Below are 26,655 nucleotides of genomic sequence, written 5' to 3' on the forward strand. Positions count from 1 at the left end.
GTTAATGATATAACGATTCACGGAGTTTGATTACTGGATGATATCCCTCTCCTCTCAACTGTTTCTATACTCCTCTCCTCTCTTGTGAATTCACCACGTCGGCGACTTTTGTCGCGACAATATTGCACAGCTAATAGAAAGAATAAAATCAATCAACTTTCTATTCTGAATTCAGTACATCACTTCAATGTTCTTTTATTAAAATCTGTTAGCCAAAATATATCTCTTATCGCTCGTTTGTATACTTCCAAATCGGGATATTATCCACCACGTGACCGATGTGATAACGGAGATTCAAGCTCCAAGCTGGCATCAACCATCACCCTCCACTCCGCCATTGTCCTCCAACCCACCGTCCTCGCGCATTACTTTCGAGGCGATTAACAGCTGTCCTGTTTCCAATTCTCCAAATCTTACTTACATCCCCCTACCATCCTCCCACGCTAAAACCCCGAAATCATGGCTCCCAAGCGCCACGCGGCCTCAACTACCTCCGCGGAACCCTCCACACCCACGCCCGCTCCTACAACACCAAAACTGTCCTCCGGTCCGGCCACTTTGAAGACCAATGCTTCAGCCTTTGAAATCGCCCAGCATGTCTGGCAGCAATATGCATCCTCAACCCCGCAACGGATTCTCCTCCTAGATGCCTTCATGGTATTCCTGATTCTCGTTGGTGGATTGCAGTTCTTGTACTGTGTTCTAGCTGGAAACTACGTAAGTCGAAGCTCTGTTTAATAACATTGTTCTGGCGTTTGGCCTTCTGTTCCCTCTGTCATTTGTCCCGGTGCATTGGGTTATTTTTGTCCATACTGTTCGATTTGCGCCAATTAGAATGTATCAGCTAATGGTTTATTTCCGTGTAATAGCCCTTCAATGCTTTCCTCAGTGGCTTCGGTGCTGCTGTTGGCCAATTCGTCTTGACAGCAAGTTTGCGCATGCAAACTAGTGACAGCGGAAGTTCTGGATCGAAGCCGAGCTCTAAGGGGAAGAATGCGCGCTTTGCAGATGATAATGATACCGAAGAACAGGGGACGGGGTATTCGCATGAGAGGTGAGTTTTCTGTCCACTGCCTCATATCAATATCACGACTGTTGCTACTATAAAGATACACAACATGCTAACCTCATACAGGGCCTTCGCCGATTACATCTTCGGAAGCTTGATTCTACACTTCTTCTGCATCAACTTTATCAACTGAGCTGTGCTCGGCGCTCAATGCCTCTGTTCAATACCATACTGGGCTATTTCTGTCTTCTGCTTGGGGTTGGTTCGTTTCGATCTCCAGATGTATTGGAAATGCCGTTTAGATATCCATCCTCGTTGGGACCTTTTTTTTAGCCGGTCATTATCTTGCTACTCTATGTTTTATCTTGATTCAAACGAGAGAGGCTGTTCATATATGATTAAGTCACTTATACAACAATGACTTGTTGAGCAACCACTGTGCATATGACCGAGATTAGAGAGATCCTAAATTTGGAAGTATAGAAAATCCTCGAGTTGAGAATACTCTAAAAGTGAACGCAACAACGGGTATCGATTTGAGCAGATCTAACAATATGAATTTTAAAGACATGATGTTGTACAAGGGCAAGACCCCAGTAAAGTTAGTCTTCATCCCCAGACTAGAAAGCACGTCCTGGTCTCCGAGGAACAGAAGGCCTTTTGACCACACTGCCTCCAGAAGCACCGCCGCCACGAGCCGCACCACCGTTGGCACCAGGCCGGGACGAAGAGGAAGAAGAAGCAGTCAAGCCACCGATCTTCCGTCCTGGTTTGATAACAGGTCTACGCACAGCGGACTTCCCGCCAACTTCGATTTCCGTCCTGCGGCGAGCGGGGTCATTGCGTTCCTCCTCGCGCTGTTTTTCAGCTTCGGCACGTTCACGATCAACTGCCATTTGCGCCTCGATTTCCATGCGCTTGTTGAACTCGATTTCTGTTACGCGACGGTCGCGTTTGGAGTAGCCTTTTTCTTTGACGGAGTAGAATACGCCGCCGAGTTCGGCGAGCCACTGGGGGACAAGTTAGTTGGATTATGGGATAATGTATGCAGGGGAGGGGCTTACGTGAGGGTCAACAGCTGTGACTGTGGACATGTATTCCTTGGCCGTTAGGATCAACTCGTGATAGACGACGTATTCGGGCACGTATCCGAGTCCGTAGAGGGCACTGGTGGGGTGGAGTGACATGGTCACGCCGGTGCGGAGATTGATGAACTCGCCGATGCCCTTCACTTTGGCGGCTTGGTGGTAGTAGCCTGAGCAGATGCATTTGCGGATGTTGTCCCAATCGGTGCCGCAGCTGATGAGAGGCATTTTTTGCTGGGTCATGATGTCTTGGAGCTGGTCGCGAACTTCCTTGGCTCGGCGAAGAGTTTTGGCATGCAAGAAATGCTTGTTGCACCAGGCATCCGAGAATCCATTGGTCTTCCATTGGGTGTAAACGTGGAGAAGTGTGAGGTGGTCGGATTCGGGAACGAAGAATTTCTCGCGAGCTGAGTCGGATTCCTCCATTCGTTCCTTGGGGCGATAGAAGACATTTGGTACCGAAAGCATGGAGACGATGGTTAACATCTCCTCGCTGCACTCGTATTCTTCGGAGGCCATGATCACGAGCTTGGCTAGTGGAGGATCCATGGGGAATGGTGTCATGCGACGTCCTAGGGATGTGAGGTCGCCCAGGTTGTCCAAAGCACCTAGGGACCACAGCTCGAAAAGAGAGGTGGAAATGGTCTCCTGAGGGGGCGGGTCCATAAAGTCAAAGTCCAGAAGATCCTTCACTCCCAGGGATTTCAGCAAGAGCACGGTATTTGATAAACTGGTCCGCTGAATCTCGGGGATTGTTTGAATATACAGCTCGTTTTTGTAGGCTGTTTCGGTGTATAGACGATAGGCCTTACCGGGCCCAGTCCGTCCAGCTCGTCCAGATCGCTGATTTGCATTGGCCTGGGAAATTGGCGTGATCTGGAGAGTATCCATACCCATACGCGGGTTATACACCTTCAGCTTCGAATAACCTGCATCCACGACATACATGATACCGTCGACCGTCAAACTTGTTTCAGCGATATTCGTAGCAACAATGACTTTCCGCACCCCCGGGGCGGCTTTCTCGAAGATCTTTGCTTGTTGCTCAGCCGGCATTTGACTGTAGATAGGTAAGATACTAAGTTTTGGTGGGTCATTCAGCAGCTTCAACCGGTCCTCGACTAGCTCGCAAGTCGCTTCAATATCTTCTTGTCCAGTCATGAAGACAAGGATATCACCAGCAGGCTGAGAAACATGGATGGACAAGACCTGCTTGACTGCGCTGTCGACATAATCCTCACAGGGTGTCCGTGAGAAGTGAAGATCAACGGGGAATGTTCTGCCAGGAATGATAAATTCAGGCGCACCGCCATAGAATCGCGAGAACCGATCTGCGTTCATAGTTGCCGAGGTCACAATCAATTTCAGATCCCTGCGCCTGGCCAAGACTTTCTTAAGAAGACCCATCAAAACGTCGGTGTTGAGGGCTCTTTCGTGCGCCTCGTCCATGATGATGCACGAGTATTTATCAAGGTCCGTCTGGGTCAGGGATTCTCGCAGTAAAACACCATCCGTCATGTCTGGTAGATAGGTTAGCTATGTAGCCACCAGGAAACAGACAGATATACACTCACATTTGATGACTGTTTCATCACTCGTGCAATCCTCGAAACGGATAGCATATCCAACGGTTCCACCAAGTTCAACATCCATCTCTTCGCTGACACGCTTTGCGACACTCATGGCAGCTACACGGCGAGGCTGCGTGCATCCAATCATACCAAATTTGGAGTAGCCATCCTCGTGCAAGAATTGAGTCAACTGGGTGGTTTTGCCAGATCCTGTTTCTCCAACAACCACCACAACCTGGTTGTCCCGGATGACCCGTAGTAGATCTTCTCGCACGGCGAAAGCGGGCAGGTATTCTCTCTGTTCGCGCAAGGTCTTGCTTTTGCTGAAGTCGCTAGCGCCACCACCCTCTTTCTTCATGTGCTTGGCGAACTTGTTTCCTCCGGCTTTGTAGGTTTCCTCAACAGGCATAGCAACTGCGCTATCTCCCTCATCTTCTTTAACACCCATCAAGTTCCCCAGGGCTGTGCCGGCCATATTTGTCGCCTGCTGCGCTTGCTTCTCTCGCTCACGCTGCTGTCGCCGCTCACGAACGACTCTGCTTCCTTTCCGACTGAACACTGCCAAGTCACTCTGGGGATCGCGAACGGCGGAGATCGGTTCCAGCTGCTTCGTGAAGATCGTGCGGCCATCGAGGAAAGGCGGCCGGAGGTCGTGAACGAGCAAATGCACTCGAGTCGCCTCTTCGTCGTCGGGCATGAAATCGCCCTCATGGTCTCTTCGTTGAGCTACACCAGAGGTGAGCATTCGATTGGTCTCCCATGTGTCGCTTTCCTTCCGTCTGGCGTCGCGTAGGCCTGGAGGGAGATGTCCAGTGCCTTTATGCCTTTTGGCCGGGGGGCCCATATCGGGGCGAGACATTTCATTCGCCTGGCTCCGAAGCTAATATTAAGCCTTGAGTTAGTCGCGTTATATGACCCGGTCTGGCGTTCAGAAGGTTGACTTTATGCGAGCGATTCCCCGACCTCGAACCTCTGGGTTTCCTATCTGATCACTAGCGCCAGTAGCTGACCGCCTACATATTGCCGGAGGAAAGCCACCGCCCTTTGGGTCCAGTCTCTCGTTTCCAGAAAGACACATGAAAAATGGGTCAGCATACGATTTACTAGCAACCTGGAGGTCTGTTTCAGATACTAGAGTAGATAGAGACAATTTGATAGACCCAATATACATATATATATGTTGTCAAGCGCCTTATGAAGTTGCATAGTGGCGGCCTCCACCCAACACCGAAAAGCAACGGCCCCGCATCGTCATCTCAATTTCTCGAGCTTCCCCGTGCTGCATTACCACACCGTGTCAAACAGCCATCATGTCTAGCCAGAAGCAGATTGACCCGAAGAAGCAGCAGGGTATGCCTTTCCCGCCTTTCCTCCGGAACCCCAGAATCGCGCAAGCTAATACGAACCATCAATCCAGAGCTTCAGGGCCAATACACCAACTTCAAGAACACCCTTCAGCAATTGGCACAGAAGATTGGCGATATTGAACAAGAAGCAGAAGAGCACAAGTGAGTCCTTACCATGCTATTCTCATTATTATGGAATCCTGCTGTGGAGACAAACCGGCATCTATCTCAGCACTCCAACTGGCGACGATATGACGAACATACATAGCTAATACCTGTCTCTTTGCAGGCTTGTGATCGAAACCCTTGAACCCCTGGCCGCAGACCGAAAATGTTTCCGCATGGTGAATGGCGTTCTCGTTGAGCGCACCGTCCAGGATGTGCTTCCCACACTCAAGACCAACTCGGACGGGCTGAAGCAAGTGATTGACGACATGCTGAAGCAATACAAGGCAAAGCAGACTGAGTTGGATAACTGGAAGGTAAGATGGTCTCCCGGTCCATGGCTTCGGGCCTAGAACCACCTTCTACGCTTTTGATACAAGCAGTGCTGACCTCTGTTTGCCCCTTGCAGAAAAAGAACAACATCCAAGTTGTGCAGCCTTAGGTCACCATCTTTTTCCTCTGTATACTTTCAATTTACGTGTTCCCAGGGGATGCTATCCAAGTGCGAGAGCAAGAGGCTACCGGCGTTACTGGGAATGGCAAAAGGCTAGACATAATGCAGCGTTGATTTGTGCTTTGACGTCGAATGTGCACAACGTGCTCCTTGACTGATAATAACAACAAATATACCCATAACTGTTGGATCATGGATGGGTTGATTTTGGGCTCTCGGACCTTAGCAGACGTCATGAGGTGACGAGGCTTGAGCTTACATCGATCGGCCCAAGCTAACTTGAAGCCGCAATCATGCCTGACTGAAGTCGCCTGTCAATACATGATGTATGTAGTCAATAATTTGAGTTTGGTGCAGTTGACCTAGGTCTGTGTAGATGCAAGCCTTGATGCCTGACTGGACGGCAAATGATCACGACACCGTTGGGCCCTAAAGGACCCTGAAGGACCCGACTTATTGACTATGTAGGACGCAACCAAAGTTTCATCTTGGACGTATTTTGATCTCAGCTTCGCTAGACCTATGATGGTGATGAACACGATCTCAATCGGGGATTCGAGGCGCAGTCGTACGTCATTTAGTGGCCCAGGTGATACCACAGGTGTTTCGAGGCTGTTGCGATGGCTATTAAATTGGCTGGGCTGTACAGAATCCATGTATAATGAACACTGCAGATTCATTAAAGAAACATTGCCAAAAGCTACCAAGGTTCTCAATATTTGTAAATAACATATCTAGACATCTACCTGGGCAATCCTTACACTGTGGACTGTGGATCCGTGTAATAAGTGACCTTGATGCAGAAAAATGCTATCTACACTCTGTTCTATGCCCTCTGTACCTACATGTAAGCAGATCTCAACCTCCATGCGAAGTATTGACATTGGTACGTGGCCGGACCAACCGAAGGCGTCGATCCCAGGGAGTTTCTGGTTCGCCAATTCCCCAGATTTTCCCTGAAAAAACACCCTGTTTCTAGCGCTCTGATCCCAAGTCCAGACGAATCGGGTTGATTGCACCAAACATTTAAGAGCTTACGCTTAATAACTTGGACCGTTGGGCTCCTCCCAATCGACCCACCTTTGCAGCCGCGTTGCATCATCAGCTTGGAGTCCCGCGTCTCGCGTTATTGTTGATTCAGCGCGCGATAAGGTATGGAGTATACCGAATCCCTGAACTCCGTGCCTGTCTTTATTTGGGGGAGAAGGCTAATTGGGTGCCATTGTGCGCATGTACAGAGCTCCTGCATTGACAATCTGCCCCGAGGCTGACGCTATTTTCACAACGCTACTGCAGAGTTGGTTCGTACCCAGCCAATACAACCCTGCGCCCCCCCTTTTGGTGCCGATTCTGCGCTGTCGGAGATCGCGCACCTGGAGATCTGACGTGGTCTGACAACAGAGCACGCGAGACACAAGCATTGACGCCCAAGCCGAGGATCCACCGCCATATCCAGCCCACTCATAATGGCGACTTCTCCTTCTAAGGACGCTGAACTTGACCCCGAGGCGCAATCGGGTGAAGAACAAGAGCATATGGACAAGGAGCATCACGACGCGCAGGGGCATCAGGGCGAGTTCGAGGTGAAGGAGCAGGATCGGTGGCTTCCGATTGCAAATGGTAAGTTGCGTCTTGCAGGTTGTGCTTTTGTTCCGATTTGCGCGTCCCTTGCTGCCACTCCTTGTTTTCCCCGCATTTCCTTTTCGTCGCAACCTTTGTTTCTGTCTGATGGTTGGGGTGAAGCTCGTTCTGCTTTTTTACGTCCTATGTCTATTGCACCCATGAGTGCTGGTTCGGACGAAACTCCTTTTCGTCGCATGTCTCATATATTCGTCCCATCTCGTTTTCGCCCGCAACTTTCCCCTCGGCGATAGCATCCAACCCAGCATCTGATTTTGGCAAAATGTCCACACAACTAACCCTATGTAGTGGCTCGTATCATGAAGCTGGCCCTGCCCGATAATGCAAAGATTGCCAAAGAAGCCAAGGAATGCATGCAGGAGTGTGTGAGCGAGTTCATCTCATTCATCACCAGTGAAGGTGAGTATAGTTCTCGGTTCAACCTACTATGCATACTGATCGTCCACACCGACAGCCTCGGAGAAATGCCAACAGGAGAAACGCAAGACCGTTAATGGCGAAGATATCCTATTCGCTATGACGTCCCTTGGTTTTGAGAACTACGCCGAAGCCCTCAAGATCTACCTTTCCAAGTACCGCGAGGTAAATTCCCCCCAATCCAAGCGCCGCGCCCATGATCTTCCTCAGACCGCATCCCGCGCCGCACCCCACAACCCATTCCAGGAACGCGCCGCAGAGATGTCTAGCTTCGGAATGCTGATTAGACCCCAGACCCAATCTGCCCGTGGCGAGAACCAGAGACCCCCAAGCGCTGGTTATGGAACCGGAGGACCTGTCGGTGGCCCTGGCGGACCAGGTCCCGCTCGGGCAGGATTCGCGGATACCGAAGCTTCAAACCCTATGATGAATCCCAACCTTGACCCATCCGAGCAAGACGCATCCGCCTACGGCTATCCCGCAATGGTTGGCCAGTCTCACAACGGCGCCGGTGGCGAGTCATACTAGGAAATATTGTGGGAGAAATGAACAAGGTGGAACGTTCACCTATTCCATCGTCGATCCAACCGAAGGAGTATGAGGTTTGAAACTAGTTTTTTGGCGCTTCGATGCTCATCTACACCGCTCTCTCGGATATTATGTTCGATCCGTCAGATAGTGTTTTGCATTGGGTTACTTGTTTGCGTTTTTATTTATGATTCGGAGTTTCGTGGGGTTTCATGGGCGGAATATGGACATATCTGTATCTACAGTGCGAGGTGCAGGTTAGGATGACTGGATCTACGTCTGTACATTCCAATGTTAGAGTTAATGGAACATTGTCCCTACTACAGATTCAAGAGTGATTGGTGCTGAGTGCCAAAATATCATGCAGGTCTGTTGTATACTGGACTAATAGGAGACCTTGGGGCCGCGGGGCTCCAGGGCCACGTCGCGGGGCGTCAGATCAGCGCTCCTTCGTCCATCCATTCGACAATCATTTAACAGAATAGATAATTGTCGTCAAGACACATCTTATTCTCCCTCTATACAAATCAGTTGTATACGAGACCCTCCTAGAGTCTACTTCCAACCTTGGAGATACCCCAACTACGTCATTGCACAAGCTATCTCCGAGACCGCAACATCCAAGATGACCGCGGGCAACAAGATTCTCCGCGTGGGAGTGATCGGGTAAAAAGCCCATTTTCAAAGTCTATATAGCATACCTCGATACTAACAACCCAGCCAGATGTGGCGAGATCACCCAAGTCGCCCACATCCCAACTCTCGGATTCCTCTCCGACTACTTCCAGATCACCTATCTCTGCGATGTCTCCAACAATGCGCTGGCACACTGCGCCAAAAAGGTCATCGGCGGCATCCCCAAGACAACCCGCAAGGCCGAAGACCTCTGCGCCTCCCCAGATGTCGACATCGTGATGATCGCCAACAGCGACGCCTTCCACGTCCCACACGCCCTGTTAGCCCTCCAACACGATAAAGTCGTCTTCATCGAAAAGCCCATGGCCCTCTCCCTCCAAGACGCAGATCGCATCATCGAGCTCGAGAAGACCTCCTCCGGCAAGGTGATGGTCGGATACATGCGTCGGTACGCGAGCGGCTTCATCGACGCAGTCAAGGAAATAGGTAGCCTTGATGAAGTGCGCTATGCGCGCGTGCGGGATATCGTCGGTCCGAATTCGGATTTCGTGGCTCAGTCGGGGACATTTCCGAAGGTGTTCTCGGATTACCGAGCGGAGGATAAGACGGAGTTGGGGCAGAGGACTGGGGAGCTTTTGGAACAGGCTTTGACGATGGAGTTGGGGATTCCGGTTACGGATGAGACGGCTTGTCAGTGGAGGAATTTGGGCAGTCTGGGGTCGCATGATCTTAGTGCGATGAGGGAGGCTTTGGGCATGCCGAGTGCTGTGCTTGGGGCTTCTTTGTGCAGTACACAGGGTCCGCCATTTTGGAGGTATGTTGTGGATTTGATTGCTGTTTGTGGGAGTTTGGTGTTGATGGCTCTAGTGCTCTCTTTCAATATCCGTCTTTTGCTGTCTCTTATGAGTCTGGTATTGATGAGGTTCCCCGATTTGATGCGTCCATTGAGGTATTTGGTGGGAATAAGACGGTCAAGGTCTGCTTTGACTCGCCTTATGTTAAGGGGCTGCCTACGACCATGCACATCCGTGAGAAATTGGAGGATGGATCGTTCCGGGAGTCCCTGGTTCGGAATACCTATGAGGATGCTTATACTCTGGAAATGAAGGAACTTTATGCCTTCGTCGTTGAGGGTAAGCCTGCTAAAACCACGGCGGAGGATGCTAGGAAAGATATTGAGATCTTTGGTATGATTATGAAGGCGGGTCTGGCAGGACAAGCTAGACTGAACAAGATCACACCAAATTAGTATCGTATATAGACTAGAAATATTTGTGATGTGCATATAACTTGGGTTGAGGATATAATTTGCTTCTAATCGCTTATTACGCGTAAAAGCTCAAAGTAATAAGGCTGATGTTACTTTGATAGACTGGCTGCATTGGGAGAAGAGGTTGGACTCTAACCTGACTGACTAGATATAGCTGTTAGAATTGAATCGATTTATGCTAGGAATCACCTTTATGTGCCTTATTTTCTAGCTGAGCGGTGAGATGTTAGATATCCGAGACCTTTCAACCTGTGTAGAACGCTTGGACGATCTGATATGTTTACTATTGGCCTTGGAAAGATCGGAGTGAAGCTTAAATGGATCCCTTAGTACACCGTAATGCATGTGTGTATGTAGGTATTGTGATATATATGATCCCTCGCGTTTTCATTCAGGTGCATCTGGTATCTTGTCGGCGGTGCGTCAGTGTGAGTTGAGCGAAAGATGAGATCTTGTATGCAATATTGTGCGTGGCCTCACTTAGAATTATATAGACTAACGAAAGTGATGGTTCTACCAGTAATTGGCAAGCGAATGCGTCATTGGAACTTATATGGAGTACTCCGTATATCTTGAGATAATGCACCGCGGCTAAGCGGTCAACGCGATTGGCGAAAGGCGCAGTTAACCCCAACTGGAGAGATGCACTGCTGCCTAACATCTGATAGCAGTAGGGAGTTAGGCAAGTAGTGCGTAGTGCGATCTTGGAATCGCCATGATCTCATGTAGTTAGCTGCTTAGTTTGTGTTTTCTCCCCCCAAAACTGCCCTAGCAGCTTCCCCAAGTTATTTATCCTCTGCCTCGCCCTGGTCGTTGAGCTTCTCATCTGGTGTCGAATGACATCTAACCATGGAAACCCGGTTCTCAGGCCAACATGAACACGAAACGTCTATGGCGGATCCTGCCGTCAATTCGATAATCAGATCGACATACGAACCTTTAGTGTATCCTTCGACCGATTCGATCTTTACGGCGCTCGGCAACGAATACTCGGGCGAAATGAATGGAAACTTGGATATGACGGACCCCCAGCTTAGTGTCCCTCAAGAAATCATCGACGCAAACCAGCCTCTATAGAGTTCTATATGCGAAGATTTCTTGACAAGCATTGACGATGTTTCTGAAAATACATCCTCTCCGAGTATTACCGACGGAACCAGCTCAGTGATGGCCAGTGACCCCCATGGTTCAGCGCATCCAAAATGGACTACAAAGTGTGGTTGGAGATTCGAAGAAGCTGAGATGCCTTTGGATGAAACCATAACCGCGTCTCCAGCGGAGGGACTGTATCATTGCCGAGACGAGAAATGTCAAGGTCGGATGGGCTTTTCTCAAATCTGTTTGCTCAGGTAAATTCCACGTCCATGCTCGTTTCCGTTAGTCGACTGATCGATATCAGGAAACATATGCGATTGCATATCAAACCTGTCAAATGCTCTGAATGCTCTTATCGAGCAGCAGAGCAGAGGGATATCCGTCGACATGTCGAGGTTGCTCATAGTACATTTGCTAAGCAGCTTTGGGGGGAAAGGGACCGGCCAACATGTGAAGTCTGCGGGATGTCGTTTACTCGCAAGGATAATGTTCAGAAACATCTGAAAAAGCAACATTGGTCTAGTACAAGCTGCTAGACATGAGTCAAAGGGAAACTGTCTATATCTATTCCGTCCTTAGTAAACCCATATCTTTCGATCTATATGCTTTAGGAAGGCTTGCGAGTTTGGTCAACCCATATGAATCCCAGCAATATCCGCGCTAGAGGCATTTACCATCTCAAAACCGGAGTCATATTTGGGCTAAACTGATATGATGCAAAGCCGATACCCATAGGTGTGTCATAAGTTTCACTCGAAGATACCAAGTCACGCATGTCATTCTAATAAACCAAGTAGCCCCTATTTTCCGCATCGATACCAAGTTCAAGACGACACAACGCTTTTGCCACCATCCTCCGTCAGCCTATCTCTTATCTTGATTACCATGTAACCTGAGCCCAGCTTGTTCAGTTGCGGAGAGCGGGTTGTCTCTGTCGTAGTGCCCAGCATCGCACTAGGAGAAAGAAGCAAAGCCTCACCTACCCGAAGATTCACGATCCGATGAAACAATGCAAATTTACCTGGTACCTCAAGATCCCCTGGGTACTCCTCGTTGTTGGCAGATGCTTTTTGATCTGATTGCGCACCTAACGCGGCAGCAGCAACATGGCCTTGAAGCGCGCGCAACCATGCCGGGGAGGAAAATCTGTGAACAATGGTGACCGAGCACAGACTCAAGAGGTCACTTGAGATTGTCGGCTCTTGGGTTGAAATCAGGATACGAGCTCCGAGATGTCGCTGCAACCTAACAGTAGAAAGAAGGGTGTCCGTAAAGCTTCGTGCTTCGACGGAGTCTTTCATATACTTGTGATCATCAGAAAACAGTAAATGAGCCAGAATCCTCATGATCTACTAACCTTATGCGCTTCATCGAGTGCCACGACCCTCCCAACCTTTGTGTTCTGCTCCATGAAGATTCCGAAGCAAATATTGAAAAGGGAACAGGCTGTATCAGGAGAGATGCAAGGACAGGAGAGATCAACAATTGTCAATTGCGATGGCTGGCCCGGGCGATCAGTCTCTTGTTGTAACTATTATATTTATCAAACTGAGGTGATCGTCGTACCTTTGGAGTCCAGTTGGATCCTGGGCTTGGGGCACTGTTCTTCTTTTTCTTGTTGTTCTTGGTGATATCTGCTTGTCCGGGAGGCATAAAGCTTTCAAGGGTATCGAGGCGTTGTTTCAGAGGCTCAAGCTGACCTGGAAGAAGGCCAGAGTCAAGTATCCTTTTTTTGAAGTCACGATAGTCGAATTGTGACCCCGACGCTTGTTGTAAAAGCCGCATCTCTCGTAGAATCCGCTGGACAGTGTGCATGTACAGCGGCACAGGGCCCTTATCTTGGCCCACTGCCATGAGATCCATCATACGCTTGGTGTTGAGGTTGGCCTGGTCTATTTGGAGCGGCTCTACCTTGATGTTGAATCTTGAGTACGTCCCCTGAAAAGACTCGTTAGAATAAGGGAAAGCTTCAGGAACATGCTTGGATCACCTGTATGGTTCGAAGATTGGTTGGCGCACAAAGCACTCTGACTTTGACGTTAGAGTGCGACGCGAGGAACGCCGCCTCACACGGCGAACCACCATTGTCGCAGATAAACGTATCGTAGTGAAAGACGACAGCTGTCAGGGGGCTAAGAAGCCTGCCTGCTTGAGAGGGAATCAAACAGCCTTCGAGTATGCAAGATAAAGTATGACTTTTACCAGATCCCTGAGATCCACAGATGAACGTGCTCGATGGTGAAGCAACGTTGAAAAACAGCCGGGGGTCCTTTGCCAGTATCTCAGTCTCTGGGCTTGAGAAGCCGGATGCGTTGACCTTTTTGACACCTCCCAGTAGGCCATATTGTGATGGACCCTGTCCCGGTTGGTAAAGAACCGGTGCTGTGAAGATGGGTGCTAGACTAGCATCCTCGTTCTGATCGTTCGGGCTGTCGAGCTTCAGCAAGCTCAAATGGTATTTCAATCTTGCATCTATATGTGAGGTTAGCACTTGTTAGGTCAAAGGTAAAGATCAGTTCGTGGAGAGAGTAAGTACGAGGGGTTAGAAGGACGGACCGCTTTGGGTTTTACACATGGACTTAGACATTTTGAAGAGGCTTCTTGTCTAGAAGAATTCGATAAACGATTAACTGTTTATATACCCTGACTGCCTGGAATTGTTTGGTATGTCTCGTTGCATCAAAGAGAGCGGTGGGGCACACCTTACTCAGGCCAGAAATGGTACGAAGGTGTTGGGTATCAACAACCCTTGTATCTCCTTCCTGGATCATATTACTGGGATTGCCCAATATTGCAGAGCCAGTTTCCATTCCTACCACGTCTGTGGCCAGATCGTCACGGAAATTCTGAGTCAACGCAGAGAAATCAGTGGCCTCCCGCATTGGTGGCCTCCTGCATTGAGGGCCTCCCGCAGACCCTACCACCTGCCTTCAACTTGAAAAACTTGCGCCCCCATTGTCCTCCGACAGCGTGTCTCCTTAAATTGACTGAAAATACCAAACCGCCCATATGAGAGGCAAAGCCCCCTTGGAAATTACCCCTAACGGGGTTGTTCGCCCAAGACTTGATCCATACCGGCGACTGCTTGCCCGATTTTACGAGCCCTTATTTCTTCTGAAGTCACTGGGACAGACCCGAGGCGAACATACTCCCCAGCCCACGAGTTTTGATGCTTCTATGGAAAGGAGACGAAGGTTTTTACAGAATCTGGCTTATGTGTGTGATTTCAAGAAAGGCGGGGATTCTTGCACCGCCATCGGCCTGGAAGATGGTCCAACACGCTACCAGTTCTGGGTTGCTTCAAACGCGGGGAATAGAAAGATCGTTCTGTTTCTCAGCGAAGCTCTCGAGGTCTTGCGCGGCGCAAGCGATCTACCGACTCCAGATCTACCGGCAACAGTATCAGCATTCATTCGATCTTGTGCAGATTTTGCAGATTCTCGCATCAAGGCAGAACACAAAAATGTCCAAAAGGAGGCGGCCATTTGCATTGCAAAGCTCATACAAGATAGCTCAAGAACAGGTGAGCATGGATGTTCCATGTAGAATGCCTCCAGCTGAATATCCTTTAGCCCAGGAATTGGTCGAGTGGCTGCAAGAAGCTGTGAACTACAATGACAAGATCGAGCTTTGCGAGTTTGCTTATATCCACCGCAATTCAGTGTATATTAAGCAACTTGCGGCTCTTGCGTCACAGGACGAGAACGGACTGGACCCTGCAGGCCGGCGGTCATCGTTTGCCTTGGTCAGACATCATATTTTGAGACTTGCCCATCACATACGGGCACCAACCGAGCTGGTCGTCGACTCCTACGATCTGGCACATATATTACACACATATGAAGTTCGCGGCATTGATCCATTTCTCGGTGTACCAGCACCAGTACGTGACTCACAAACCAACCTTCGCGGAATCCTGAATCGTATGTACAGGACAACTGGAGAGGAAAGGAAAATTGTCGAGGACGGTCTTCTGTATCTGGACAGAACTTCTAATTTCATGATCTTCGAGCATTTCATGGATCAATACGAGCAATCCCATCCTCTGGTCCATGCTGAAGTTCAAGTCTTGGAGCTATTTCACAAGGGAGAACTTTCCTTTGCATATGGGGATCGATTCGTTGCTTGCAGTAAGCCCGCTTGTCTTTGCTGCGAGCTATACTTCAAGCACCATCCAGCGCGTATGGTGGTCCCTTCATCACACCGTAAAGTCTGGACAAAATGGAGCCCTCCGCTGGTGAAAACATTTGCCAAGGATGACATGGTGGCTCGAGAGCAAACAGAGATTATGAACAAGATAATACAAGAACTTCGTGGGCAGATAATTGATCAAGTCTTGCGGCGCTCGCAAGCTAGTCGCTGGCATCCAGATTCTAAAACCTGCATTACGGAGACCCGTTCTTTGGGTCATTTCAAATCGTTTGGAGAGCAGGATATCGGCGATGATTCATCCAGCAAATCCGTGGCAAATTCCCTAAATACTTCAGAAAGCGAGGCTGAGGTGGGGGTAGATCAGGATGTTGATTCGGAAGATGGAGGCGTGTGTCTTTTTCCTTGATTCGATTTGCAGAGCCTCTTGTGGAGATGATTTATGATATGCTCTATTCTTTGTACAGTCTTTATATCCGAGAACGTTTGAATACTCAAACTGTGTTTGTGAAAATTGTGAAAACCGTGAGCAAAGTCTAGAGCGTCGTGAGACAGGTTAGCTTTGCCCTACTGATAAAAGTCGCCGCAATGGTAATGCGCTAATCCCACGATGTAAATACAATTGCAGCTTTTCTACCATGAGTTACGGGCCATGGCCTGATTAACTCGAACATAGGTTATGAAAACTCAACAGGTTTTAGAAAACTAAAATATGCGTTCTAGAAGATATACGCCAATGATGGATGGGTGCCAGCATTCCAAGCTCAAGCTCCCAGCTTAAGACCGGTGACATCCTCGCAAGCCTTAACGACAACTTCCTGCAGGGCTTCATCCGCTGTCACCGCAAGAGGCATGCCGAGCTTCCTTTTGGGTTCAAAATAAACACCAGTGAGATTTTGATCGTAATCACCCTCAGCCAGCATAACGTATGTCTGAACGCCATCCTCCAGTTTATCGGGACCACCATCACCTCCAAGCTTAGTAGCAACCCATCCCGGATGCACAGAAGTCACAGAAGTACCCTTAAACCGCCTCGCCACCGCATTAGCAAGAAGGATAACGTGCAACTTCGAATCACAGTATGCCGGGAAATCCTGGAATTCCTTTTCCCCGCGCCCGATCCAGAAGATGTCCTTCACGCTGGGATTGGCTTCTCGGTGTAAGGTAGAAGCGATAAATATAAGACGCTTCGGTTGTTGAAGGAGACAAGACAGGATATAAGGCGCGATCACGTTGACGAAGACCAGGGCTGGCACGCCAGTATCGGGTGTCTTACGGAAGGGGCCGTAAAGCAATCCGGCATTTAGGATGACAGCGTCGAAGACACCAATCGCATTTGCTTCCTCGGCTAGTCTGCGCGTTTCTGCGGCGCTGGTCAAGTCTGCGATCAGCACGCCAGCGGCTCCGGGGCATTTGGCCTTGGCGTGGTCTGCGCGTTCTTGGCTGCGCGCATGAAGATAGACGGTGTGGTTGCGCTGGACTAGCTGGCGGGCGGCTTCGAGGCCGAAGCCATCCGTAGAGCCTGTTATCAGGACCCGGACCATTTTGCAGAAATCGCACGGTTGAAATGAGAATGACGGTATAGGATGTGTTTTCCCCACGAAGGCACGGGGATCGCCAGGTAGGATAATGAATTTTCGATTGTTCTGACTCGTGAAGGGATAGCAGGTTCTGTTATATCATTGCTTAGAATATAGGCGAAGAAAAATCACATCCAGTTTTGTAATTCTCAGACGCGAGTTGAAGGTTCAGAATATCAAGATGGCTGAAAACTGGATGGGGAAGCAGGAGAATGGGGCTCCCAAGGTTATAAAGTGCGAGTAACAAACTAAATCACCTAGCCTGTCACCATTTCCTGGGATTCAGCTCATGAAGGATCGAGGGGTGATATACCCCTGTCCAACATAGAATGCAACGGAGTGCGGAGAACTGCTCCGCGGGCATCCAGCGCGGACGGCATCCAGCATCTCAGGCTTAACTCCGGTAGGACCCGAGCCCTATTGGTTCTGTCTCTGAACCCCATGCAAAACTTAGTGACCATTCCATTCTTTTCGGTCGGTGTTAATTCGTATATCGAGTGAGTATATCCGACTTGAATCCACTGACTATTTGGTACACCGGTGATCGGGCTGATCGGGTCAATTCGGAACTCCCTACGGAGTATAGCGGGCCCTTTCAACAGCTGTGGCCTTGACGTGATCAATTGATTTTCTTGCTCCTAGTCTATAGGAGGACCACATACCCTGGAATATATGAGAGAATCATTTGGGTTGGGAAATCAGATTGAAATTCGGCAGCTGCATTAATAATTGACGGAGGCGAGGGCTCAGTAGCTGTTAATACTTAAATCTAACATCACACGCACTGGGTTGGAAAACAGACTTGAAGAACTCGATTAAATGAAGAGGTTTGATGCCTATATGGATCCGAGGCTTTGTATAAGAGTGTAATTAGAGTGAGAATTAAACGGCGAATAGCGAATAAGTTGAAGTACCACACTGGCCTGGACAGACTACCAACCCTAATCAGTAACATTGTTTACTGCTTGGCTCTTCCCCAATCACCCCCCGGGCCATACTGCGGAGGGATTTCAGGCCATGCATCGACCCCGTCTAGAATCGCAAGACTGGAATCCTTGTCAATATGTAGTCAGGTAACAGTATGGGGATGTAAGCAACTTACGCCATTCCACCAGTGAGGTGCGGATCGATATGGCAGTGGAGGAAGAATGCCTGTCTGGTTAGCGAAAACTGTTCTGAAGTCTCTCACTTCGATTTATCTCTTACTCCGGGATTTTGCACTGCCAAATTCAGACGTATTAGCGCTGTAATCTTCTTGGGAAATAAGCAAAGATGGTGGAACAACCTACCATGATAGCGAACTGCCATCCAGCTCGGATTATCGAGAGCAGCGGGTGATGTAAACGTATCTATCGCATCAATCAGATTGAAAAACTAAGATGCAACCATTTCCAGAGTTTCCTACCTCTCATTGGAGGATCGACCAGGTTGAACATCTCTGGGATCTCTTTCTGGGCATCCGCAACAGAAGTCCAATTGAACAGCCCGGTCCCGGCGCCCTTGATTATGGAGGTCAGCATTGAATTCATAGACGGCGAATGCAAAAACCACGACCTGGAGGAACTCACGATGACATAGACCAGATTTGAATGCTTGTGAATCGGATGACCAGGTTGAAGGATAGCCGGGCCGCCAGACACCGCAAAGATGAGGTCCACCCAAGTGTTGTTCTTTGTGGCGATTACTAAATCACTACTCTTCTGTCCCTGAGGGTCCCACAGTATAGGTCTCTCCGACTCTAGAGACAGGGAGTATGCGTTATCTCCATTGAGAGACCATTTCCACGCTTTATGAATGCGGCCGATACTGAGCAGGTAGGTTCTGTCTACCTCCTCACTAGGTTGATCCGGGATGAGTGGCTTGATTTTATTTTCGTCGAACACAATGACATTAGTACTCGTGTTTTGGCCACTGTAGTCGATTGAGGGCTCGCCCGTGACGGAAGGATCACCATTCACATAAGAGAAGACGCCGTACCCGGCAATCTTTTGATTGAGTCCTGCATTGGCTGCTGTTATCTGGTATTTACCTGGCTTGTTGTTCAATTGGACTAGAGCGGAGTAGCGGGCACCGTTGCTCAATGTCAGCGCCTAAGAAAAGGGTGGTTAGTGCAATTTTCATGGGTTGCTGTGCAAAGAACGCTTGACGCTATCATACATCGACTTTTTGTGGTACGATATATTGACCGTCAACTTCATATATCCAAAGAGAATGACTGTTGATAGAAACTGCGTTCGTCAGCTAATAAACTTGAACTTTGCAATCCGCCTAGACACGTGCAACGATACACATACCCGTTGGCGTGGAAATGGATGAGGAGCTGATAAAATTGAGGCTTGTCCAGCCTTTCGAAGGGTTGACCTTGATCACTTCCTCTGATGACTCGGTGGCTTTGCATTGATCAAACAAGGTTGGTGGAACTGCGGTGTAATCGTGATGAGCAAATGTCGTTTGAGCATAGGTATTCTCAAGTGGAAGACATCTTCATATGAGACTCGATATTAGCTTTTTGACCAGTAGCTTGAGCTTGATCTCATACCCTTTTGCTGTGTAGTTCATTCCCTGGAGGAGGTAAGCCAAGGAAGGAGGAACTTGGCTGGTCAGATAGGCAGAGTCGACGCAGCGCACTCTTCCTTTGCCATTGAGGAGGACGGAGTCTGCACATCTAGACAAACTATGAGCTTTCTTTCTTATCCTTTCTTTACCAAACTTACAGTGTATCAATATTTGCTGCGTGTGAGATTTCCCGTAGCTCGTCTGCGGTGTTGTGAAACCAGTCGGACACCGTGAGCAATTTGGGGTTTTGAATGGCATGATTGATTTGAGATTGTGCTTGTGTGTCATCCGATATCACACTAGCCAGATTGGCAGGAACCTCTCGCGGTCTGGAGGAGACTTAGTTTTCTGCGTGGATAAACATGAAGAATAGGACTCAGTATGAACGAACCTGATATAGATAGGTCCAAACAGGCCATCCATTATCTGTCCTGCGACGTGCGAATGATACCTTCACAGTGTTAGCCAATATAAGTATGTAGAGCCTCAGATAATAACAATCAACCAACCAGTATGTCCCGTATTGTGTCGCCGTAAATTTCGCGACAAATCTTCCACCAGGGCGGATCAGCCTTTGGGAGACTCCAGGCACACCATCTGACCACGACGTTCCTAGCTGTCTTTTCTGGTGTTAGCTTTAGATCATCTTATCTTCCTCGGTGACTCACTCAATGCCATGCCAATGCATCGTTGTGTTGAATGGCAGGTAATTGTTCACTGTCACCTCGATATTGTCGCCTTGATCAAAGATGAGAGGAGGTCCAGGAAATTGCCCATTGATCAGAGCATGTTCGCGCTCAACTCCGTCAGGCGCGCTCGAGCTCCATCTCAAATTGAGCTCGAACTTTTTCGTTGGGTAGGGTTGGGCCAGATCTAAAGCGGCCCCGAGTCCGATGAAAGACAATATTATGGACAGCTTCATGGCTGCGAGGGAATTGAGAACCCTTGAAACTGCGCACACGTACAAAAATTAGTTTCAGCTAACCTTGTAGTATTATAGTGGTATAGAGTATGGGAGAATACATTTAATGATCGGGGGCAGCTATATTTTGTATTTGGATTGTAGCGAGGTGGACAACGCAGCGAGATATGATTCGCACTTTTTCTCCAGCTGGGCACAATTTAGTCCCAACATTGCCCTCGAAGTACCTCGTATAGGGGGTCTACAGCTTTCTTAAGGATCCACGGACGCCGATCATTAGGGTGTTGTCCAACAGTGATTCGCCCAGATTCCGAGACGTCAATAGCTCCGATGGGGCCGTCAGCCTCAAGGCCCCCCTTTTGGGAATAGCTTGGGCTCATATCAAATCGATAGTCCGAAACAGCAAGATACTAGGTAGATCCCGGTAGATTTGCTTTGATCTGCTGCTTATGCTCCACAAACTCATTGATTTATTCCGCGTTCCGGCGTCTTGAGTCAAGGGAGTTTCATTGGGACCTCGAAAGCTTTATGCGCCCTGCTTGTTTGCTAGTTCTTCCTGAACTTCGGGGTATAAATTCCTCAATTTTTTGAGAATCATAGCTTCTTCTCCTTCTCCCTCTCTCCTATAGTCTCAAGACTTGTTATCAACCCCATGTTATCGTACTAAGTCCAACAGGTAATTTGTACTGTTTTTTCAAGTTATCTTTTGAACATTCTTCTCACCCGCCAATCTAACTACCAAGTGACTATATCTTTCTTCCATAAATATAAGGACATCTCGGTGTCAGTCTCTAATGTTTCTCGCAAAACTGCTAGTTTTCGTCTCTCCAGAGTTATGTATGTTGCCTCATCGGTGTCCAACACACAACTGACCAGTTGGATGTCCTACAAAATCAGCCATTTGTTATTTTGGTAACTCATATTTAGCTCAGATATACCAGTCAAGATAACGATGGGATATTACCAAATAACAGTGTATAGTAGATTACCTGTAGGAGAATGCCACATACATAGACCGATATAGGCGGTTAAAGGTGTGGCGGTGTGTCAGATTTCTAAAAGGCAACTTTACTATCGGAAATTAAATTTCGCTACGGTCTTTCTTGATCTGGGTTGAAGCTTATGGAGATTCATAATTCCCTCATAAAAAGAAAATCCTCAAAGTAATACGGAGGGGTCGCAGACGTGCCCATTCGCCCACCGAGCTGCGGTTATAAGGGGAACGTATAATCTTCCGTCACCGTTGCTGCAAGGGGCATTAAGCGAAGATGTGGATGTTTCAGGAACCTGCTACTTACCTACAGCGCAGTTATATACAAGATATTCTCTTCAAGTTTGAACTTCTTTCATTCGAATTGTCGATTCAAGGCGTTCAGTTGTTTACAGTTGTCTGTACCACATTCATATCAACACTTTTTGACTGAAGATGAGCTGGAAAGGTATCGCTATCTTGTGAATCGTCGATTTATTGTGAGGTTGAGACTAATTAAATGCGCCTAGGATACGTCGATCAGACCCTTGTAGGGTCTGGAAAGTTCGACAAAGCCGCTGTATTCTCAGCAGCTAGTGACGCAGTGTGGGCAGCCAGTCCAGGATTCAAGGTATGTATACCGAGGTTATGCTGCCCTTTCCTCATTATGATATTAGGGAAACTATCTGTCAGTAGAGGTTTGAATGACTCACAAAGATTCTGCGATGTATAGGTCACTCTTGAGGAGGTCCAAAGGTTGATGCATGGCTATGTCGACACTATCCCGCTTTATGCCGGTGGGCTGCACATCGGAGGAGAGAACTTCCAAGTGATCAAAGCAAACGAACGAAGTATTTACGCAAAGAAGGTACGTCTCCCCTCTTGTTTTCTCGTCAGAGGGTTTATTTTTCTGATACATGAGAACTCTAGGGCCGAGAAGGATACTGTGCAGTTAAAACGAAGACTGCAATTGTGCTTGCCCATTATCCAGACACGGTAGACTCAGATGATGCAGCAACTATTGTTGAGAAACTGGCAGCCTATTTGGTTAGCATAGAATACTAGGATACTTCTTTTTATTCTGATAATCCAGTTTCTAAGTCTTAGCAAAATCAAAACCAGCAGGCTCCCTTGATACATTAGGAGCTTCTATATCGGCTACGTGTATGATGCAGAGGTAAATATGGATACTATCCAGAATGATGGAGGCAACAATCCGACTGGAACGCAAAATTGCCTGTCCAACAGCGAGCAGCCAATTTCGCACTACGGGTTGGCGATAATGTATACACTGCAAACGTGGCGGACTATATGAAAAGCTGCATTTTGCTTGGCTACTTTTCAAGGTTGGAACTAGGTACATTATCTACGTAGGTGTGCACTGATTAAGGTCTCTGCCATCGTATTTTTAGTGTTCTAGCTTTCTACCAACTTGAATTCGGGCACGTTTAAGCAGCAAATTCGTGTTTAATCGAAACCGTCCCCTGAGCGCTGTTCCCATTATGCCGGGGCACCAGAGGATTGCGGTATACGGATCAGATTGCCATTTATAAAAGAGGGATTCCTGCAGTAGCCACTCTGCTATGGAGACCCGTCCTCGTAATGCTTGCTTCCAATGTTTATTATGATCGATGGTGAAAAGATTGTTTCGAATATCGGAGCTCAAACGTGCAGCTTCCCTCTTCATCTTGCGAATTCTCCACTGGTGCGACTCGGCATCTTCCTTTTTAGACTCTTTCTGAAATCTCATAGCTAACATTCGGCATGCTGCTTTATCTTTGCTGTCGTGCTCTAGCAACTGTTTTACTTCCGCGTCAGCCTGCTTGGAAGCAAGACTGATCTGACAGTCTATATCACTCGTGGCTTGGCTAAGCCTTTCGAGAAAGCTTTGAAATTCATATTCAAAGGGGCTAAGAACAGAAGAGAGGGTTTGTACGAGGGGGGAACGCCCTGAGACCCTAGTAATCTTGGTACACAATTGGACAATGATTGCATAGTAATCGCATAGTTTACGCTGGAGACCGACACAGCCGGGATATAGTTGACCAAATTGCTGATAGGTTGGACATGATTTCCTAATCGTCGCAATTATATTGCTCACCTTAGCGAAGTAGGAAGTGATATTGCTCGCCGTTAAAATTGCCGTCTTGACACCACCCCTGACTAGCGCGGGGATCTAAGGATTGGAGCTAGCAAATGTACCCACGACATCACTGAACTGCTACGTCGCATGTAGAAACGTGCACAATCTTGGTGCCATATATCTCCTTGTTGTGTTGGTGCTATTAGCATCGATCTCTGCGACGAACTCGATGACCCTTGCCGCATCTGGTTTCGTAGCACTATCTTGGTATTGTCGTTTTTACTCATCGGTCAGGATATCTTCAAGTCTCATCAATGCCTCTCGGAGGCCGTTTGTGGGGTCCGGCACCCGGATGGTGTCAACTGATATGGTATTCAGTATAATAGGGGTCCAATCAAGGAGGTTGAAATCTCTGTATTTCTGTATCCACTATTCTAGTAGGAAATATGACTTTCTGACTAATATTAAAAATACTACATAGATAGGATAAACTAAACTTCCGGTATGCCGATCTCTTACTCCGACACACCCCCTTAGCTGTTACGAGCCAAGTCTTTTAAAGAAAAGAGTGCAATTCAACTAAAATACTAAGACAGAGAAAGAAGAGAAAAGAGGAAAGGAAACTCGCTATCGTCGAGTTTTGAAGAGTCGGCGAGCTGCAAACCTTACAAACCTCTGACCTACTCTGCGATAGCTATAGTCACGTGACTCGGTCTCTAGTCTACGATCGTTATATACTCCCCTATCTAAATTATATTCAGTCCCTAAATACTAGCTTATCGTTATCTTCGTGATCCTATAATACCTTATCGCCTTCTATAGCTTTAATCTAGTATTATAGACGTACTAGGGGTCTAGGCTTTATAGGATACCTCTTATAGAACTTCTTAACCTTTTCTAGTATATTTTTTAGATTATCTATAGGATACTATTATAGGTCTATATTATATCCTACCTACTCTACCCGGTACTAAAGCTTCTTATAATACGTACGAGTATCTAGGATCTTACTAACTTCCTATTTATTAGTTTTATTTATCGTAATAGGCGGTATTAGATCTTCGTATTACCCCTATAATAGCTTAGTCTTCGACGCTTTACGTAGTTTACTAAGATAGAAAATAAGGTATATCTTTATCGACTCTAGGAGATCTAACTTATATAAATTCTTAACTTTCTCTATAATTATATATAGTCTACTTATAGAGTAAGATAGCTTCTAACTTAGTCTATTAGGTAATTAGTCTTTTATTATAATAAAGACTCGATCTTTTACTCTAAAATCCTCTTCTTAATAATATTTATTTATTTATTAGATCTAGAGTTTCTAGGATTTATTAATCTATTTCTTCGTCTTAGACTATATATCTTATAGTTATAAAAGTATATCTATTATATTATATTTATTAGCGGAGATATACTTAGGATCTTTCTAGTTTAAGATTATTATAGGCTCGTATCTTTTTTCTATAAAAAAAAGATTTCTTAGTAGTATCTTATAGTAAAATAGATACTATAAAGTTAATTATAGATAAAACCTCTAACTAATTATCTTAATTTAGTTCTATATATAGATAAAGTGTTACGACCCTCTACTAGGAGAGTGCCTCATAGGCTGGATCCCGCCTGGTCCTATGACCCAGAACCTATGACCTAGCAGGGGTAGCATGACCCCCCGCTAGAGACCGCACTAGGGAGACTGAGTCCTACCGGGTTAGGTGACCTAGTCCCGTGACCCGCTAAAGGTTATCTATATAGAGACTACTAGGGGAACTTAGCTCTTTAGCGATTAGTTTATAAATATACTAGTACCCTACTATTCCTTTACTCTAGTTCTATACTACCTACTAGGACCCGCTAGTACGCCGGTCCTAATATTCTAATCGCTAAATCTTAATTAAACTAGACCGTTAGAATACGTAATGTCGACGACTTAATATACGAGCGACCGCCTAAGGGGAACCTTAGCCCCGATCGCGGAAACGAACGACGTCCCGGGACCCCTATAACCCCTACTAGAAGAGGTAGAGATATAAGGAGTCGACGATAACCCTTAGGGAGGAAACCTACCGGATCCGATAACCCCGACCGAGGTAGATAAGGAGGCGGAACTCCGAGAGTTAGAGACCCTTAAAAGACGTCTAGCTCTAGTAAAGGAGAAAAATAGGATCCGCGCGGAGCTATAGGACGAAGAAGAAAACGTAGTAATCCTATAGGCGAGAATATAAAGATCTAGGATCTATCGGGGTTTGCTAGATAGTACTACTAGCTAAACTATCTACTAACTACCTAATACTACCTATACGAACTCGATTATATCGTAAGGAAGTGCCGGAGACTATCTATCCTATTAGAAGGAAGCGAGGGAACTATATATACCCTATAATATAATAATATATAGAGCCGAGAGTTCGGGCGAATATAATCTCTTTAAGTTAAACTAGGAAGCCTTCTAGAATAGATACCCTAACTAGTTCGCTAGCGACGTACGTAAGGTAGACCGAGTAACTAAGTTCTTAGCGCCGAAGGTTAATATAATATAGATAGAATACTATAGGAATAACCTAGGTATAACGTTTACCTAGTTAGTCTTCGAAATATAGGCGCTCGCTTAAGTCACCGACCCCGTTAAGATATAGTAAGAAGCTAAATATAACTAGTAATAGATAATATAAGCTAAGTATTAGGATATATACTAATACGCCTTAAAGCTTACCGGACTCTATAACCGCCTAAAAGATACGCCGACTAGATAGATAAAAATCGACTATTTAGAGACGGGTATCGTTAAGGAGATACGAGACGAAATAAAGAGGTTTATAGCCCCTACTATAGATTAATAGGATAACTAGGTAGCCTTCTATAACTAAATTAAGAAAGTAATACTAGGTAGGATATTATATCTTAGGGAGGCTAGGAAGATAGCGCTAAGAAATACTATAGACTTATAAGGATCTAGTAGAAGACCTTTTAAGGGAAATAGCGCCTTCCCCGTATAGTAAGCTATAACTACTATAGAGGGTAGAAAAGCTACCGTAGGGTCTAAACGAGACTAAAGCGGAGATAGTAAATTCTATAACTTCTATAGTAAGCTAGGCTACTATATAAAGGACTACTATAAGAAAGCTATAGTAAACGTTATAGCCGCGGAAGAGTTAAAAAAATAGATAACCCTATA

General features: G+C 47.1%; 11 protein-coding genes across 11 annotated transcripts; 7 read left to right on the top strand and 4 right to left on the bottom strand.

The window, feature by feature from the left end:
• Window positions 1–459: 459 nt before the first annotated feature.
• On the top strand, window positions 460–1,202 carry N7457_003508 (putative oligosaccharyl transferase subunit Dad1; the record flags this gene model as incomplete). Its single annotated transcript, XM_057174553.1, has 3 exons — window positions 460–717; window positions 870–1,054; window positions 1,136–1,202. The coding sequence occupies 3 exons, from the start codon at window positions 460–462 to the stop codon at window positions 1,200–1,202; spliced, it is 510 nt and encodes a 169-aa protein (XP_057034704.1).
• A 427-nt stretch (window positions 1,203–1,629) lies between these two features.
• On the bottom strand, window positions 1,630–4,524 carry N7457_003509 (putative mRNA splicing factor RNA helicase (Prp16); the record flags this gene model as incomplete). Its single annotated transcript, XM_057174554.1, has 3 exons — window positions 1,630–2,019; window positions 2,074–3,614; window positions 3,669–4,524. 3 exons carry the CDS (start codon window positions 4,522–4,524, stop codon window positions 1,630–1,632), a joined length of 2,787 nt encoding a protein of 928 aa, XP_057034705.1.
• A 451-nt stretch (window positions 4,525–4,975) lies between these two features.
• Window positions 4,976–5,618, top strand: N7457_003510 (putative prefoldin subunit 2; the record flags this gene model as incomplete). Its single annotated transcript, XM_057174555.1, has 4 exons — window positions 4,976–5,015; window positions 5,083–5,173; window positions 5,301–5,493; window positions 5,586–5,618. 4 exons carry the CDS (start codon window positions 4,976–4,978, stop codon window positions 5,616–5,618), a joined length of 357 nt encoding a protein of 118 aa, XP_057034706.1.
• A 1,478-nt stretch (window positions 5,619–7,096) lies between these two features.
• Window positions 7,097–8,216, top strand: N7457_003511 (nuclear transcription factor Y subunit beta; the record flags this gene model as incomplete). Its single annotated transcript, XM_057174556.1, has 3 exons — window positions 7,097–7,250; window positions 7,560–7,670; window positions 7,726–8,216. The coding sequence occupies 3 exons, from the start codon at window positions 7,097–7,099 to the stop codon at window positions 8,214–8,216; spliced, it is 756 nt and encodes a 251-aa protein (XP_057034707.1).
• A 625-nt stretch (window positions 8,217–8,841) lies between these two features.
• Window positions 8,842–10,101, top strand: N7457_003512 (Gfo/Idh/MocA family protein; the record flags this gene model as incomplete). The annotated part of the gene is made up of 3 exons (XM_057174557.1): window positions 8,842–8,882; window positions 8,941–9,666; window positions 9,720–10,101. 3 exons carry the CDS (start codon window positions 8,842–8,844, stop codon window positions 10,099–10,101), a joined length of 1,149 nt encoding a protein of 382 aa, XP_057034708.1.
• An 870-nt stretch (window positions 10,102–10,971) lies between these two features.
• On the top strand, window positions 10,972–11,199 carry N7457_003513 (uncharacterized protein; the record flags this gene model as incomplete). The annotated part of the gene is made up of 1 exon (XM_057174558.1): window positions 10,972–11,199. One exon carries the CDS (start codon window positions 10,972–10,974, stop codon window positions 11,197–11,199), a length of 228 nt encoding a protein of 75 aa, XP_057034709.1.
• Window positions 11,200–12,041: 842 nt separating this feature from the next.
• Window positions 12,042–14,099, bottom strand: N7457_003514 (uncharacterized protein; the record flags this gene model as incomplete). Its single annotated transcript, XM_057174559.1, has 6 exons — window positions 12,042–12,521; window positions 12,575–12,718; window positions 12,784–13,155; window positions 13,250–13,365; window positions 13,420–13,689; window positions 13,925–14,099. 6 exons carry the CDS (start codon window positions 14,097–14,099, stop codon window positions 12,042–12,044), a joined length of 1,557 nt encoding a protein of 518 aa, XP_057034710.1.
• A 647-nt stretch (window positions 14,100–14,746) lies between these two features.
• On the top strand, window positions 14,747–15,775 carry N7457_003515 (nucleic acid/nucleotide deaminase domain-containing protein; the record flags this gene model as incomplete). Its single annotated transcript, XM_057174560.1, has 1 exon — window positions 14,747–15,775. The coding sequence occupies one exon, from the start codon at window positions 14,747–14,749 to the stop codon at window positions 15,773–15,775; it is 1,029 nt and encodes a 342-aa protein (XP_057034711.1).
• Window positions 15,776–16,130: 355 nt separating this feature from the next.
• Window positions 16,131–16,910, bottom strand: N7457_003516 (uncharacterized protein; the record flags this gene model as incomplete). The annotated part of the gene is made up of 1 exon (XM_057174561.1): window positions 16,131–16,910. One exon carries the CDS (start codon window positions 16,908–16,910, stop codon window positions 16,131–16,133), a length of 780 nt encoding a protein of 259 aa, XP_057034712.1.
• Window positions 16,911–17,904: 994 nt separating this feature from the next.
• On the bottom strand, window positions 17,905–20,424 carry N7457_003517 (Multicopper oxidase type 2; the record flags this gene model as incomplete). Its single annotated transcript, XM_057174562.1, has 13 exons — window positions 17,905–17,992; window positions 18,049–18,098; window positions 18,153–18,166; window positions 18,236–18,295; window positions 18,352–18,445; window positions 18,515–19,036; window positions 19,104–19,174; window positions 19,241–19,428; window positions 19,486–19,611; window positions 19,661–19,831; window positions 19,894–19,953; window positions 20,012–20,122; window positions 20,171–20,424. The coding sequence occupies 13 exons, from the start codon at window positions 20,422–20,424 to the stop codon at window positions 17,905–17,907; spliced, it is 1,809 nt and encodes a 602-aa protein (XP_057034713.1).
• A 1,490-nt stretch (window positions 20,425–21,914) lies between these two features.
• On the top strand, window positions 21,915–22,459 carry N7457_003518 (profilin; the record flags this gene model as incomplete). The annotated part of the gene is made up of 3 exons (XM_057174563.1): window positions 21,915–22,025; window positions 22,128–22,262; window positions 22,325–22,459. 3 exons carry the CDS (start codon window positions 21,915–21,917, stop codon window positions 22,457–22,459), a joined length of 381 nt encoding a protein of 126 aa, XP_057034714.1.
• Between the last annotated feature and the right edge of the window lie 4,196 nt (window positions 22,460–26,655).

This window comes from Penicillium paradoxum (assembly GCF_028828445.1).
Source record: "Penicillium paradoxum strain IBT 22861 chromosome Unknown utg000003l_segment0_segment0, whole genome shotgun sequence".
Lineage (NCBI taxonomy): Eukaryota > Fungi > Ascomycota > Eurotiomycetes > Eurotiales > Aspergillaceae > Penicillium > Penicillium paradoxum.